This window comes from Pimephales promelas, chromosome 24, assembly GCF_988280905.1.
Source record: "Pimephales promelas chromosome 24, fPimPro1.hap1.1, whole genome shotgun sequence".
NCBI lineage: Eukaryota > Metazoa > Chordata > Actinopteri > Cypriniformes > Leuciscidae > Pimephales > Pimephales promelas.
In genome coordinates this window covers 13113694-13132048 of record NC_142792.1, presented here as the reverse complement: position 1 = coordinate 13132048, position 18355 = coordinate 13113694, and the positions used below count along the sequence as shown (strand labels likewise).

The window sequence follows — 18355 nt, the reverse complement described above, 5'->3', positions numbered from 1 at the left end:
AAACAGGCTCTTCATCGCCTTGGGCCGTAGATCATTTTGCTATCAGCACGGAGCCACTCTCTCTCACCAAACGAGGGATAGAGGACAGAAGAACGAGGTGCTTGGAGTTTTGTTTGTCCACCAGAGCTTTTGCTTGTTTCGGCCACAATAAAAATGAAGATAGAGATTGAGATCAGGGATGAGGAGGGTTTCATCAATCAAAGCTTAGTGGGGAGAAGAGAACAAAACTGATAGTGCCAAAGACAGAGCCCTGTGGCACCCCCTGAGCTACATACTCATTCCTGTGCCTTTTGTCCAGCTCCCACTGTTATTCGATGTCTGGTGTCCATTTGTTCTACCTGAACTAATGCAACATGACAACAGATTTGTGTAATCTCTTTGTTCACATATACACTGGATGACAGGCTCTGGCCAAAGCTCTAGGAGCTCAAGGCATGCTGGGCAGAAAAGAGATGATATTTATTACCAGAGTGGAGCTGGAAGATATCTGGAATAATAAGCAATGAATCTCTTTGCTAGCCAGATGCATGCAGGATACATATGAATTTCAGAGTGAAGACTGAAGCTCCACTCCAAAACCTAGTGGGTGGCCTTGCTTTGTACTGTCTACATAGGCAGATGCCCCTCTACGGCAACATCCTTAATGAAATGGAAACTCTTAAAGGATTGATTTGAAACAGTGTGTGACAAACAGATTCCAAATTGATTCCAACAGGATTGGTTGTTAGCATGTTGCTAATCTAACATATGATGCATGACACGAATATTGGGTAAAATACTTAATATAACCATTTAGTCTTGTCCTCAAATGGGGTTTTTGCAATGCATTCTGGGGTTGCCCTCAATAAAAAAAGTGTTCTGATGTTTAAGTAGATTGTAGCCGAACATGTAGGCCTTTTGTTTAAGAATATAAATAGCTGACTGGAGTGTTGCCAAAATGGCCGTAGTGTGCCTGGTTTGCCTTAAAAGAGTTCTGGTTCTGGCCAAAAGGAGGATTCTTAAAAGACAACAAAACACTTCTGTCTGCCTACTGTGTTTGCACAGGTTGTGCGCCAATGATGCTTTAAAACGCTGCTTAGGTGGGTTTGGAACGGAGCCCGAGTCTGCATGAGAGATGCTGGAATTCCACCAAACTCACCTTCTCTTTCCTCTGTCTGGCGGTTTCCTCCACAGATATCAGACTCTTGTAGTAGGAGCTTCTCTCAGCTGTGAAGTGGACCTTAGACAGGGCGTTCTCCACCAGAGCCACGGAGAGATTCACTCCCTCGATATGAAGCCAGCCAATAAAGTTCCCAGCTTTATCCATGCTCTCCACCTCCACTTCCACCTAGGAGAAAGAGAGAAAGACAAAAAGGCAAACGAGTGAGTTAATGTACTGTATCTGGGATTAGCTGAGATTCCATTACTGTGGCGGCGGAGAAATAGACTTGGTCTTAAATAGACAGAACACTGGAGGAGCCCGAGCATCTATTGATCGTCCAGACGGCTCGTTCTTCAGGCAACTCAGGGGGCCTTCAGCATACCCCCACTCATCTCATACACTCACACACACACACTTCCTGTCACTGACATCACTGCTAGGCACGTCTTTCTCGCACAATTAAATGTGAGGTCGAGATTCAGCCTGGCGCTAACTTTAGCCTGACATTCTCAATTAAAGCGGTGACACCAGGGAACACGCACCACTAATACATTACATTTGTCTCCGGGCACCGAGGCTGTTTATTGGCTAGTGATCAAAGACAGCAGGAAAGGACAAAAAGAGTGCATTTCAAAGAAAGACAGAAAGAAACAGACGGAAAGATTCAATATTAACCAATTACTAAGAGAAAATATGCATAATTGGTGAGTTCTCTGAAAATCTAAAAGTTTCAATCAAAGCAACATGGTCATCGTGAACTCTATTGCTTAAAAAAACTAGATCTTTGCATTTTCTTGTGAGTGGTTGCAAAGCAGTTGCTAAGGCATTAATGGGCAAGTTCAGTATTTTACATTTAAAGCCCTGTTTTAAGATCGTTCCTGATGAAATAGAAGGGTTAAGATTGAAATTTGGACATGCTGCTGGCCCCAGAATTTTTGGTTTCTCTGATTGTTTTAAGAAACAATCTTATAACAAGGCTTCAAGTGTAAAATACCAAACTTGCCCTTTAAGAATTTATTTTTTTGTGTTACTATGCAATGGTTGCCAAGTGTTGCATAGTGGTTGCTAGGGTGTTATGAATGCCAACTTATGTGTTAGTATGCAGTCGCCAGGGTGTTTTGGGTGGTTTCTAAGCATTGCTAGGAGGCTGCTAATGTGTTCCGAGAGTTTTTAAAACATTGGCAATTTGGATGGTTTCTAAGTGTTTCTAGGTGGTTGCTATGTCTCTGTGACTCTGATGTTTCCGCTGTTTTAATGTCCGATACGATCAGATACCTTACAGCAAACCTCATGAAAAGCTTAGGGATGACTTATGCACCAAACTTTAATATTAAAATTTACAGGCTGCCTTAGCAAGTACCATTGAAAATGTACGCCCCCAAATAAATCGACCTCAACTATTGCGATCCATCAGAAAAGCAACATCCACATTGTGCAAGTGTGTGTTGCTGAAATAGGTTTGTGAGAAACAGGCAGGTGTTGTGAAAAGACACTCCAAGAGTCAAACGATTAAGACTGCGGTTGTTCAGCCAGGAAGTCCCTTGGGAAATCTGCTGGGAATTACTTTGGAGGCAGAGGCTGCATACACAGGGAGAGTAAAAGCTTTTTAATGAGGGCATAATCGGCACTTTGATTAAACACAAGAATGACAACCAACCTCACATTATGGGGACAAACAACTAGCCTCCCACTCAGGTCCTGGTTGGCGGCAAACTAATGCTCAACACGCAAAAGGTAATGGCTCCAGCCGGGTTCACGCTCAGAATGTTCCGGTAATCTGGGTTGGCCTTAGCCAGAGGGCTAAATGTATTTGGTCTAGCACAGCCAGCTTTACGCCCAGTGTACCCAGTGTACTTTGCTGTTAGAACAGAGTGCAGAGTTAATCAGAGAGAACCAGTCTAGTAAACAGGTTTTCATTAGTAATGATCTGATGATGCTAAATCAGAGTTTTTTTTTAATTAAATGATGCTGGTTAACAGCGGGGAGCGGCTGCCAGGGAGTTTAGTGGATTTGCTGAAGGGCTCGGGGTAGTTTTAGCATTTTTCTGTGAGGTTGATAGCATGGTTTTTGGTGGCTGCTAAGTGGATACTAACTGTTAAATGCACCCACCATCAAATTTCAAATTACATTTGGATGCTTTAGATTTCAGACGGTGTTTTGCGCAGAAGAGGAGTCTCTCAGATTGAGATCATAGACTGGCTCTCTGCTAGCCTCCTGCGTTATATAATCAAGTCTTTAGATGGGAGCGCTGTCTTCCTCAATGTCAGACAAGGGGTTTTTAGACATGCTTTGGCAGCACATGCTGCAGGATAGTCCACAATTCTCTCTTTAGTGTGTCTGTTTCATCTGTCCACCAGCTCTAATGCATCCTAGTCAACACATCACATGATGCTTTATTCCCATGAAAGAGAGACCCACGAATAAAATTCACAATGCATTTATTGTATCATAAAATGTTTTAGGATGTGATTAATAATAAAACCTTTAATAAAAAAAACTATACAGACAACTGAATATGCCTTTCTCTTAAAATTGAAAATTTCAGGGCATGCACATATTTTTTTTTAAAATGTCAAACACTTACTATAATAGATCACAATAAATAAATGTCCAACAAAAGTGTTATGTATTGTCACATAGCTGGTGCCTTTTGGTGCGACTTTAACAAGCTGTGGAAGTTAATTCACATTATCCCCACAACAAAACTGTTGTGATGCATTTCAGAGCACCAGCTACTGTTATGTGTTATCACCCATCTTAATTAAAATTAGGTAATATTAATAACCTTTACACAAATGTTGCAATTCTGCTACACTGGGTCTCTGAGGCTTAAAGTTCTTTGTGAGGGAGACAGAGAGTAAGAGAGAAAAGCATATGGTCTTTATCTTGGCAAATAGATTTAAAATCTCCAGCTTATTCAAATACAAGGTCAAACTCAACGGACTCGCCTGCAATTCGGAGAAATCACCACGTTTCGTGTAAGCTTTAATAAAGCAATATACAATTACATGAGATTAATCTGAATGACCCCAAAACCAAAAGATTAATATCTCTGCGATATTCTTTCCTGGCACCACACCATGACTCATACACATAAAAACAACATGGATAAACAGTGAAAAAGGGAGCTGCATAAAAGCTTTCCACAGGGATCATGTAAAATATATCACAGATGCCTATATTGATGGCTCGAGCTTTCGTTCATCCAGTGCGGTGCATTACCGCATTTTCAGTACTAATTTACCATCGTGAAGTAACTCTGGAGTCAGCCATGCTGAAAAATTGGACGGTTTCGGTCATAATTGGCAAGGGACGCTAAACCCCACTTGTACACTCTTAGCAATCACAACTATGTGGGTTTGTTATGAGGAAAATGGCAGCATTGGGTTACAAGTAAATAGCTAACCATTTAAATGGATGCTAGCCATTTAAATGTCATTTTTAACATGTAGAAAAGCAATCTGTTTACTATTTGAAAAAAAAAAAAAATACACCACCAAACTTGAGCAATATGAGTCTGCCCACCCTACATAGGCAACAGACTTAATGAGCAGAAATGTTGCTATATTGTAAAACAGTGAATGGACATGATAGACAAGCTAGCAGCTATTTGCTAAAAATATGTATTTGAGTTCGGAGATGTGAAACACTTCTTTTTCCCCCTCATTAAAACACTAACACGGACTCAATAATGGACCCTACAGTGAAATTGGGTGTGTGACAGACTGTAGGTGGATGGCCACGTGTTTTGCTGGGTGCCTACACTGATCGATGTATTGAACATCCGCTCATCCTACACTGAAACAGGAAAACACCAGCATGGTAAGAGCAGGCGGAGTCTCAGATAGCTGGCCCAGATGGCTCCCAGTGGAGGTTTCCAGAGCCACTATGGCTCCCTGTGGATGGAGCGTTTGAGCCAACATGGCTCCCGCTGGATCACAAATGGCTTCTGCAAGTGTGAAAAATGCAGCACAGAGGAGAAACATTAAAACAGAGAGAGATTGATTTCCAGTGCGGCTCGCTTTTAGAGGAAAAACGGGCCCTTCCCACTTCAGACGGGTCGCGGTGAGGGATGACATTCAATTTAAAAGAGCCGATGGTCACAAGAAAGCATGAAGATACATCGAAGACTCATAACAGTTAGATAAATCTGCATTCATTTAAGGTTCAACCTGTTAAGTCCTTGTCTGAGAGCTTCCCTACAAATGATATACAGAATCCCCAAACAGTAAACACACTCCCGGAGTAATATACACACTTTGAGTACCCTTGCTTTTAATCACAGAAAAGCCTTTCAGACTTTAAATCTTATTTTTATGGCATAGACCAATTACCGAAGGCGTCTCTCTCTTGCACTCTAACCCAAAGCCCAACATGAAGTACCCACATGAAGGATATCCTGACATGACTGTGCTACTATATTCTATTAAGTCTTTTTGAAAACAGGTGAGACAGGATTTAGCACTAATTTGTGACATTAATTTGCATATGTAAGCAGCAAATGCCTCCTTTCATTTTCATTAAATAACAGCACCTTATTATGAATAAAGAGTCCTGCTGTGAAGGTAACCTGCTGTGAGTGAGGGAAGGCATCTTTGTATTTTTTGTAATTTTCTCATTTTCCACTAGATATTCTTCCCTATTTCTCATCAGCAATTTTGATTTCGGCACACTCTGCAGCAGTTGAGCACTAAGAGCGAATGTACAGTGACGTGACATAACTGCCAGATTCAAACTGCGTGCTTTCGCGCTATGGCTGGTGTTGAGCTAAAGACAGATGTCATAGGCGATATCACAACCGTTTATTGTTTTTTATTGGCGGTACTGTCTGCAATGGAAAAGGGAGCGAAATGCTCGTTGAGTTGAGTCGAGCTGGTAATGGTAATGGACAAGCGCCATATATTGCGGCTCGCAAAGGTATAGCCACATACATTGGATTCAAGCAGCAAAATTTCTAAATCCTCTTCTTTCATGTTTAGTTGTCGTAACTTCCTATCTCCAGAGCACTTGTTAGCGTAGCTTTCAAACAAGATGGCTGAAATTAATTTCAGTATCTGCAAGTGAAGTCCCACCAACTGATCTGCAGAGATGTATAAAGTACTAGAAAGTGCTCTATCAAAAAAAGTGACTTGAGTCGAAGTTGAAGTGCTCTTTAAGCACCACACATAAGTAGAAGTACTAAAGTATTCAACATTTTTTGTACTTAAGTATTGCAAGTAGTTTATTTAAAAATTCACTACTTAAGTACTAAAAGTAAAAGTACAAGTATTGTGTCATGTAATTATTAAATATAGCAGTCAAAAGTTTGAACTAGCAATCAAATAAGGCGCTTTGGCGGGATACAAATTTGCTATGGCGGCCACCAAAAAAAATGTCATTGCAGGACAACCCCTGCATTAGTTGTCAATGTGTGTGTCAATCAATACCATTACCCTATAAAACTGGCGTGTGATTTAGGCAGCATGAAATCCAACGTGCAACGAATGGTTCGTAAAATATATAATTTATAATTGTAACAAGTAACTAGCAGAACATTAAAAAAATATTGAAGTAAAAGTATTAAATTCATTGAAAATATCTACTGAAGTAAAAGTAGAAGTATGAGAAAAAAACAATACTCTAGTAGAGTACAGATACAGCATTTTAGTACTTAAGTACAGTACTTAAGTAGTTCTACTTCGTTACTATACATCTCTGCTGATCTGTAATAGGTCTGTAGCGTGAGTGAGTCCCACACCCTGGATAAATGATGAGTTTGTAGTCTCAACTCTTATACAAAGAAATGGGACATCCTGCTTTTTATGACGCAAAATGACTATTTTTACATCATTAAAAGCAGGAAGTGGAACACTTAAATCCTTATTTCTCCCATCTCAGGGCAAAATAAGGGAATAAACCATGACCATTCAAAAATATGACTGGGTTTCTAAAGATACAAAAGCTTAATGCAAATGGGTGAAGAGTCCCTTTAAGTCTGAGTACAAGATTGAGAACACTGTTATTACAAGAATCAAAAAGTGCTGGCAGGGATAGGGAGAATCAATAATAGTAATAATACAAATAAATTATTATTATGACTTATATAATACATATAACCAAAAAACTGTCCTGATGTCCATTATGACATGACTAATAAGATCGCTTCAAGCTGAAATCAGGAGAGAAATGCAGCGTTGACGTCAGAAAAACTGGGTGCGAAACATTAATACAAACTGTAAAATATTTAAAACCTTTTACGCTGGCCATAGAAGGCATCTGTACAACAAAAACTCTCATAAACACTTCATTTATTGGCTCACACACACTGAGAAAACAGTGTGCTTTGTGGGTCGAAGAACATGCAGTTTTATTTATGTGAGTGTGTGATGGTCAATGAAGGTGAACTTTCCCAGGTGTGCTCGTGTATGTGTGTGTGTGTATGTATTGATTAAGCTTCATGCCACATACAGCGTCACAGTCATGCTGTCTGAACACAATCTCTCAAACATGGGACCCATTATGAGCATGGAAAACACATGACAGGCAGCTCATCACAAAAACACACACGCACCGCTCAATGAAACTTTTTTTAAATTGCCCCTTTCAACTGATAACTGACGCAACAAATATTCCACCCCCATTAAAACTGCCATCTATTTCAACTCAAATCTCAATATGTAAAATTAAAATTCATGATCTCTCTCACTCTCTTTCATGCAAAATTGTCTAAATTATGGATCATTTAAAAAGGGCCAAAGTAGATATCTTACACCCTATGAAAGCAGCTGAAATCAGGACAGACATGTTTTCAACAGTCGAGCTGAGAATCAATGAGCTTTGGTCCAGAGAGACAAACGTGAGAAAAATATATTAATCTGAAAACTAATGTGGGTTTCTTAGGCCACTATGGGCATTTTGACCCTGCAGCCTACAAAAGCTACCTTCATTTTCTTTTCCCACCAAACTCACAAATTTATTTAATCTAGTTGTGATTGAGTCAGTGAATTATGAGTGATGAACAAAGTGGAAATGTCAATTACATTTTATTTTATTAAAATTATTTGAATATTAGTTGTGTTAACAGTGGTTAATTTCATAGCTACAATTTTATGCATACTATATATAGAGCCCAAAAATATTTAGTGGCAAAATTGTAATTATGGTTCACTTGGTTCATGACCATGGGGACAAAATCTACACATAAAATGGATTTAAAAAGTAGAAAGAAGAAAGCATGACACACTTTCCAAAGCAGTTCAACAGTGACTTTGATATAACAAAAAGGAAGAAAAAAAATATATATCTGGCCCGTAAAAGTGCCTGTAGTTGAGGAAACCGCATAATGCAGACCTCAAAACTAGTGACCACCAGTGTAGTGTAGTGCAGTGTATTGCCTCATCCGTGCAGGGATCGCATGAAGTTCCAGCTGTGTGTTGTGTTAACACTTATTACATTTGTTGACAGATATACTGTGAGGTTCCAGTTCCACTATGTGAAGACTGTGTGTGAGTGTGTGAGTGTGTGTGCATGTTTGGGTGAGTGACTTTACTATTTACAGCTAAAACACGGTAAAAAGAAAACGGATGCCGTGGCTTTTACTCAAGCAAGAGACCTCAGGCACAGATCAATCCCTTTAACCAGCCATTGCCACACACCTCATGTGAAAACCACAAAAGAACATGTGAAACAATATTAAAAGTAGGGAAGGCAATTGCGGAGAGGCTAGCTGTCTGTCTACAAACCTGCATAGCTTACTGAACATGCTGATGACGTGTGCAGGGTACGCAGAAGTATGGACATTTATGTTGACAGGCAGGTAGAACATTGCATCATCGTATCGGACCTAATGCATTTTTGGTCCTGAGAATTCCACAGAAGATACATGCACGTTTTAACATTTAAACCACTTCTATTATGATTGTTATCAGGATCTGAATAGTGTTTCAACCAGTATAACAAAGAAGTGTCTATAAAACAAATTGATACCCTACCTTCAATGTGAGGCACACAGTTCAGAGGTGGCACTTAACATTGTGTAACCATAGCAACCATGTCAAAATATAACGCCATGTGGTGCCATCTGTGAGGTAAATGCATAACAGGACGGACAGTCAGCCAGAACAGGAAGCAGATACACCAGATGGCCCCCACGGTACAGTTTGTAATATATAGTGCTTAAGATGCTCCGAAATACTGCATCTGATAGCACCTGGATCAACACACAAATCCATATATTATTAGTTACCTTCTGTTGTTTATTTAAAACTAAACATACCAATACTAACCTGACCACTTGATTACACCTTTTTTTGTAGATGATAGATATTTTTTTTTTCAATAATTTTTTAGTAATAATTGGACTAAACTAAATTAATACAATTCCTAGCACTACCACAACATTACTATATCTACCCCTCAAACATCCAGAATAAACAAGCCTCAATTGAACTTTTACAGCAGAATGTGTTATATACGCTTCATTCCCGTTGTGTAGTGTTTACTTAAACGCATACTGTACATAAAAAGTGAATACATACAGGCATTGGTTAACAAAAACCACTGTTGGTACAACAGTGAAAACCCCAGAGGTTTCAGGGTAAATCCATAAAATGGATCAGTCCCTTCCAAATAAATAATGGATCGAAACACTAATGGTGGAGGATCTATTTTGGAAGTCAAAATATACCGTTAATTTGCTTTTTAATCAAAAGAAAGCCTCATAAACAGTAGAAATGATATAGAAACAAAGATTAAACCAGGAAGAAGGTTCTTTTTAACAGCTTAAATCAATGGATCAATCTAAGGCCAACGTGTGAGGGTACATTGATTGAGAGTAAGAGCTCTGTTAAACCTTTGAAAAAGGAAAGCAGAATATATCAGTAAGAGGCCCCTATAGACACTCCCGCCCATCAGACTGACAGGAAGCTGGCAGACAATGTTTGATTATTGCTATAGGTTCCAACTCGCATTCACGTCACTGGCTGAAGTTAAAGAGGGAGTAGTGCTGTAATGCACTGTGAGAGTCTGTCCTCAAATTTAGTGCTGACCCAAAAGGTCCAACACTGCACTAAATCAAGTGTTTCAGTGGGACAGTCAATGAATTAAGACAGCAGCAAGAGTAAAACTCACACAGAGAGGAAGAAATTAAGAGAGTTAATAAACTCTAAAGGTCAAAGGTCCGTTTATTTTGAGGGAATGGAAGTGTGTAAACTGGGTCAATTACAGTAAAAAGTATACACTGTTTAGTTAAGTTAAACTTACAGCCACATATCCTGTAAATACTGTCAATTCCACAGCCCAACTGCATCTTAAAAGGAACAATCTGAGGCACCTTACTCTCATTTCTATTGGTTTTAAAATTTCTGACATAATAATTCATCCTTTTTATTTGCATTCTTAAATAATGTGAACAAAGCCAAGAATCCAAATGAAGTTAAAGGTAAAGGATGTTTTGCCACTAAATGACCTGGAAGACTAGATGTGAGTAGATGGTAGGGCATAAGGGGGTGATTTTGTTCTCTGCCATGCGAGTTATTGCATGGGGAAAAAGCAGAAAGTAGCAAAAAGCTTAATTATCTGTATCACTTAATACTTTAAAATGAAATATCCTGCGTAAGGGTGAAACATAACTGTGAACGCTTGTAAAAGATATGGAAATAACACCAGTTTTGAGTGCAGATGTTGGCGGTGATGTTAAAGTATTTCCCAAATGGTGCCCATTTAAAGCATGCCAGTGGGGCTGCATTTTAAACAGTTTGCATTAAGCAGCTTTAATACCACACGCACACAAATCCTGACACACACTCATGCAAACACTTAACGAATGGTGCAAGTTGGTGAAATTGTGTGAGTGGCTTGTAAGAGCATTTTTTTTATTCCTGCATGCACTGTACACGCAAATCCTGCCAGTGTGTGTTTGCACGCGTGCATTTGCTTAAGAGGGAGCGCATGGATGTTTTAAAGGCATGAAGCCTTTATTCTAATGCCTCCCATGGCCTCAGTGGGAACAGGTCAATATTTAGTCGATGGGACTCGTAGAGCTGTGGTGGTCCCCTCTAAATGACCTACATGGCTTTATGGAGCAATCAATCCTGAAAGGACCCTACGACACAAGGTCTCACCACAAAGAAAACAGTTAGAACATTTGAGGTACCTTAACAACCTGCTGCGGTTCCTCTGGTGTCAAATTATCTTTAGACCTAGAAAGATATTCATAAGAACCCTCAAGACGAGCCTGGCAGATCTCATCTGAAATCCCTAACGTCCAGCTGGAAGACACATCATAAAAAAAGTGTTTCCATCATATACCCCCTTAAGCTTGCCAATCTCCACACGACACATAACAAAGACCCTCTCCACGGGGTACATTCATTACTCTCTTCACGCCAGGAGCTGAACACCAAACACCAATGGTGTTTGACGAAAAAGTATCATGTGACTTGCGCATATTATCTTTGTATCTATGGTTACAGCTCAAGCTGAGGTGATCAAAGGAATCTGTGGTGTGAAATAATGTTAACAGGGACATAGGATACAATTTTTAAATGATTTTTCGTTGGACCACTTTGGGATAATGAATGAGAGCGTGAGAAGTCAGAGTGTGAATGGAGACATCCCATTGGATGAAGGGATGCCAGTGGACGTCAGAACAATTGAGTGAGCTTCTGGATGGACTCTAAACAGCCTGGTTGTTAAAATCATTGGCAGCAATAACTGCTATCCATCTCTTTCACAGGCCTTGTGCCCTGATCAATGGGTATTGAGCTACATCTGTAATATTGCTAATATCAGACATTATTTCCTTTCGAGAGAGGATTGATCAAGTAGATAGGCTAGACATTTGTATTGGTTGATGTTTTTCGACTGGGATGGTTTACTTAGCAAAGATCAATTGCATTTCTTCATACAAATATGTTTTTTTTTTAATCAAATACCCATAAAAATGATCAAACATGGTGGTAGAAGCAGCCGAATACATTCCAAGTTTTCAAATAAATGCTTTTGAAATTTCTACTTACAGAATCCTAAAAAAAGTACCACAGTTTTCTCAAAAATATTAAGCAGCACAACATCAACCTCATTGACGTTTCTTCAACATTGAAATTGTTAATTGCTGAAGCTGAAGACTGGCGTAATTGCTGTTGAAAATGTAACTTTGCCATCACAGGAATAAAGTACATTTTACAATACAAAAATTAATAGAAATATTAGCATAGAAATATTAAAATAGTAAGTTGAAAATAGTAAAATAAAATAAAAAATAGTAAGTATTTAAGTTGTCTCATATTAAACAATATTGCTATATAATATTGTTTTATTACATAAACACAGCCTTGGTCATAAGATAATCTTTAAAAAGAAAGTACCGACCCCAAACTTTGGAGTGGCAGTGATTAAAATTAGGGTCACGTTGTGTCTGTATATGAGCATTTATGTGGCAGGATAGCAGAATAACAGTTCTGGGGAGTCGTCCAAAATCCGTCAAGCTACACTAAACACATTTAGCGGTAGGAAATGATTTGAAACTGTATTAAACCACAAATATTCCCAAAAGTAGCACATTCTAATCACTTCAACACACACACACACACACACACGCATCCATCATAGAGACATACACAGATAGATCACGATGAAAGACATTTAAAGCCCATTCCTGGGTCAAGGTAATCCAGCCACGTAAAAAGACAGACAAAGGCAGCTCTCACGGCCTTCAGTTTCTCAGAAAGAGTTATGAGTGGCTGGAAACGTTGCAAAAGTTAGGAGACATTCAGACCACATAGTTTTACACTTCATTTACCATGTAGCGATGCATTAGAAAGTCAAGAAGTGCTATGAGGTGGATTGATTCCAAGCATATCTATTCACTGTGATAATGCAGACTATAAAAAAGGGGGAAAAAAAAGTATCCTTAACATCAATTTGACATTTCTCATTGAGCACAGCTGTTATTTTATTTACTTTTTTTCCTGAGTTCGTTGGAGGGGAGGGGTGACGGAAAGCGGCAGACAATCATGAGAAGCATCACCATTTATCTTGAGCTCCCATTCCCACCAACACTCAAAATGATGTGCCAACCAGTGTCACTCAAAGGGCCATTTCTACCCATCCCACACTGACAGCCAAACGAGAATGGGACAGAACAGAGAACAAGGGATGGGAGGAGGAGTGATGGGGGTTGAAAATTGCATGTTATTTTTCAGCCCCCAAGGCATGGAGTGATAAGCCGAAAATACCTGCCACAGAGACAAACACGGCACAGACAAACTTAGCCCCAAAAAACTACACTAAGATGAAATCATTTTAAATGCCAGTCATCTGTCTTTTTTATTTTATTATACAAATGCACCTGCAGACCAAAGTGCTGTACAATCAGCAGCATAAAACACATAAAAACAACATGCAACTTACAAACACGGTTAATAGCCCAACCTCTCAAAGGCTAAAGAAAAGAAATAATTAACAACACTGGTTTTAAATACATTTAAAGAAGTGATCTCTCTTAGTTCAAGAGGCAGACTATTCCAAAGCCTCAGACCAGCAATAACGAAGGCCTGATCACCATTTAACTTTAAATGAGGTCGAGGGACAGAGAGCAGTGATTTATTATTTGATCCTAAAGACCTAGGTGCTTGACCAAGAGCAATAAGCTCAGATACATAAGCAGGAGTTATCCCATGCTCTGCTTTAAAAACATACAGAATGTGATCCTAAAATTCACTGGTAGCCACCTGAGAGAAGCTAAACCAGGAGAAATGTGATGACTTTTCTTAGCACCCACCAAGCCGTAACCATTCTGAACTAACTGCAATATAGCGTGATATAGTGGTCTAACAGTCAGGACCCCACATAAAAAAAACATTGCAATAGTCAAGGCGAGACAGAACAAAGGCACCTTTTCTAAATCTTTCCTTAGCAGAATAGGCTTTAAACGTGCAATAGTCCTAATCTGGAAAAAGCAACTCTTAACCACGGCATTAATCTGCTTATCAAATTTCAACTCTGAGTCAAACACAAGTTTTTTACTTGGTAATGTCAATATTCTGACAATGTACCAAAATATGTTGCAATATCGAAGCATCTTCTGGCAGGGCCAAATAGCATAATCTCAGTTTTACTTTTGTTTTAACTGAACCAAATAATGAGTCATCCAGCTCCTTCAGACATGCCAATAGTGAGTTAAAACCACAATTCTCTTCTGATTTCAAAGGGAGAAGTATTTGTGTATCGCCGTCATATAAATGGTGTGACATGCCATATTTAATAATAAAAAAAATGATAAAAAAAAAAACCCAGGGGCAGCATGTACAAAGAAAAAAAAATGAGCCTATAACAGAACCCTGAGGAACCCCACAAGTGACAGGCACTGCTGTTGAAACAAAGTTACCATAATTTACTGAGAATACTCTACCAGTAAGATGTGACTTGAACCACTTTAAAATTGTCCCATGTTTTCCAACCAACTGGGATAACCACTTTATGAGAATCCCATGTTTTTTTGTTTAGTATCAAAAGCCGCACTCATGTCCAATAAAATCAAGGCTGCAGCATTACCTAGATCTCGATTAAACAAAGGTCAATAACAGCTCTCAAGAGTGGGGATTCCATTCTATAGCCTGCCCTAAAACCAGAGAACTCATGTTTACTTAATGACATCAGCTGTGCATAAACCACCTTCTCTAAAAATCTTTGATAAGCATGAAAGATTTGAAATAAGCCGGTACTTTTTAAATTCAAATGGGTCTAAATTCTGCTTTTTAAGAAGCGGCTGAATAACTGCTTGCTTAAGGGCCGTTGGAACAATCCCATTATGAAGACTGCTATTAATAATAGACGCAATACTTGGCCCAACATTCACCAATTCCTTGAGAAGGTGTAAATTAGTCACGTTACAATCATCAGATGTAGGCTTCAAACGAAATGATGATGTCCTTTACTTGCGCCACTGACTCCTTCTCAATGAGGTCAAAACTCTTGACACTAGCTGTCAACAACACAGTCTCAAACGGCAATGTAGGGAGACTAGATCTAATCTTCTACACTTTCTATAAAAAATGAAACATTTCACGTTTCCAACGAGGGAGTCAAAGCAGCCAATTGGTTTTTAAAGAATTTATCATTGTGAATAGGGCTGTAGGGGCGTTACATTTCTGTGCAATAACAATAGAGAAGTAATTTTGCCTCGCAGTTCTCACTGCAGTCTGATAGTCTGAAAAACACTGCCTCATCATTTGAAGACAAACCTGTAGCTTATCCTTTCTCCATTTTCATTCAGCCTTTCTGCATTCCTGCCTTAAAGATAGTTTGAGATTATTAAGGCAGGGTATTTAATTAATTTTTGGTTTTCTAACTTTATTTGGGGCAACTACATCCCACTATATCTGGGCAAACAGAATTAAAGAGTATCAACTGCTTATCTGGGCCCACAGAAAGAGAAGGAGACTCAATCATGGCTCATTGTTTGAAACGCATTGAACTGTGGTGGTCATGTGGGTGGCGCAAGTTTGAGTCCGATGTAACTTGCGCTCTACCATCATTGTCTCATCTCCACTTTCTATGAAAGTGACACAAAAAAAATTTGAATCAATAAATTAAAATTAAGCTACATGAAATAGACCACCCAAGAGTAAAGGGTCTGACTCAAAACTTTCAAAACTGACTTTCAGAAAGACTGAAGCACATATCTTGTACAAAGCAATTGACCAAATTAATGAGCTGGAATATGCCAGTGAATTTCCATTTGTCTCAGAATGGCCTTTGGCCCCATGATATATTCAGGGAATCTGCTCTCCATTTTTACAACAACTCGTTTGTTTTTGCATTTGCAACTCATTTCCAAGAGCAAGTATAGTGTCAAAAAGAGGAGATGGTGTAGAACTACCGCAACTGAGTAAAGAGTATATCATTATATACGTGTTTTACATCCACAGCCAGTCTAAATAGCCCAGCAAAGGCCGGTCATTACCATTCAATCGGTATTGACTTCTAAAGGACAAAAAGCTCTTGAGAGATGTTGTGTAACATTTCAAAATGTCAGTCTATTCAATTCAATACTTGGGTATTGTAGAGCTGTGAACACACCGAACTGTGAATGGTGTCTAGAGTGAGAGACGGCACAAAAGATGACCGACTGTTTCTTTACTCTCTAATCAAATATGCCTGGGATGCAGTGTACAAATGAAATTAGTGTGGCTGTCTCTCAACCTGGGTGCTCTTTATGTACATATAGACCACTTGACCCAAGTTCAACTGAGATCTTTGCCTGAACCAGAAATAAGGACATGCCACACCTTCTCCTTTAGGCCCAAAACACAATACAAAACATTCATAATGCTAATGCATTTTCAGAATAAACGTATAAACAAAGAAAAATGGTCTGAACTGGGCATTTTGAATGTCTCCTGGAATTTTGAAAATGCTCTGGATATGAAAATGAACATTGATACTGCTTCACTAATTCTAAATAAGCACAATGGTACTGGACGTTTTCAATATATGATCAACGAATTGTGTCTGCAATTAAGTATCTGATTATGTCAAAATACTGAGGGCACATTAGAAAGCAGCCAGAAATGACAAAATGAAACAGCTACAAAGTCCCAAGAACAACCTGTCAGTCAATCGTTTAGAACCATGATTCGGTCTAAAGTAAACGATTGACTCTCAAAATCAAAGCTGTGCCTCCAACAGCTTTTCAATGAGAAAGAAGCCATAGCAAGAGCGTTGAAGGAGAAAAGGTTCACCACTTTCTTAAATCCCCTCTATTTTTTGCCCCCCTTAAGACTCCGGGACGCACAGATGCTGCTAATCAGCCAGAAAGAGGCAGTCTGCCTGAACAGACACATTCTGACTCTCAAATCATGGAAAAAGAAGCAGATAAAGTCAAAGAAGGGCAAGGGAGAGAAGAGAGCGAGAGATACAATGAAGTGTATGAAGATGAAAGAACAGGAGTCAGTTACACAGCCATAAATTTCGTTTTAAAGCAGAAAACAAGGCTTAACCAAGATTGAGTCAAAATTAGCCGCAAAGGATGTGAAAGTGCGAAACAGGAGGATGAGAGAGAGAAAACGAGTGGGAAGGGGTCGACTGAGGAGTCTGTTGCAAACTTCGGTCTGAGCAGACATCTAAAGCAGAAGCTGTGCTGGTGAAAAATCAGCCGTGAAGTGAAGGCCCCGTCAGCATTTATGCCAGCGGCTTTGAGAGAGAGTGTGCTTATTGGTAACCAGAAGAAGAGCTGAGTGGTTGCTGTTATGTAACATTGCGCCAACGTTATCAAGGTTTATGCATCGTGGGTTACTGATGTGTGCTGGAGACGTGACCAACCTTTCATTGTAAATTTCCTTCAACGCGCTACTTTCAAATCTGCTTTCTTTCTTCAATCGCAAATCACAATAACCAAGACGACTGTAATCCAAATTTCCAAAATATATAAAGTGAATAACTTAAGTATGTTTACACGTCTAGTTAATTGAAAGAGTAGATTTTGGGGAGAAAAAAAAAATATCTTCAAACTTAAGTTTGGGTGCCATTTACCATTGTTCAGTGAATTTTGTGGGCAAAATGAAATGAATTGAAGACAAATGAATTGAAAACAAATGATATGATCGATAAATGATTGGCAATTTCACTTGAGGGCGAATAATTTCCCCACACAGATTTCACAATTAATTAACTGACATCTGCAAGGTTTGAAAGAGAGCAGTACCTCATACAATCGCTACAGAATTGACGCTGAACCTTATTTTCCTAGTTAGATTTCACCAAAATTGGCCTAATGTGACCACAGCTTAACATCACAACAAAATTTAATATTTGAAGGACTTAAAAAATGTCAAATGGCACCTGTCTGAAAGATCACGAGTACCATACTGAGGACAATTACAGTGTGGTTAATGTTCAACAAAATTTGCGAAAAATGGACTTGATTTCAGTCTAAAGCTTTTGATTGATGTAAAACCGGCTAATTACTGTAGTAAATCAATTTAAACACATGTAAATATACTAAAATACTGCTTTTATTATTAATAGGGATAAAATGTTTTTGAATGTGTAGTTGCATGGAGACCCAGTTCTAATTATGCAGAACAGCAGCTTCAGCCTGAAAAAGACAACCAACGTCACACTGCAAAATGTCCTTGAATTCCTTTTCAAGAATGAATTTTAACTATGTACAACAAGACCACATGCCTGCAACACATTGATCAAGCCTTTGCCTCTGGGTTTTGATTTATTTTG

The 18355-nt window shown here is 39.0% G+C and overlaps 1 protein-coding gene across 1 annotated transcript in view; it reads right to left on the bottom strand.

Moving 5' to 3' along the window:
* Nucleotides 1–18355, bottom strand: part of snd1 (staphylococcal nuclease and tudor domain containing 1) — a 182500-nt gene that overhangs the window by 53227 nt on the left and 110918 nt on the right. Inside the window, exon 17 of the mRNA XM_039668310.2 lies at nucleotides 1139–1327. Within this exon, the coding sequence (XP_039524244.2) occupies nucleotides 1139–1327 (189 nt within the window). The remainder of the gene's footprint in view (nucleotides 1–1138; nucleotides 1328–18355) is intronic.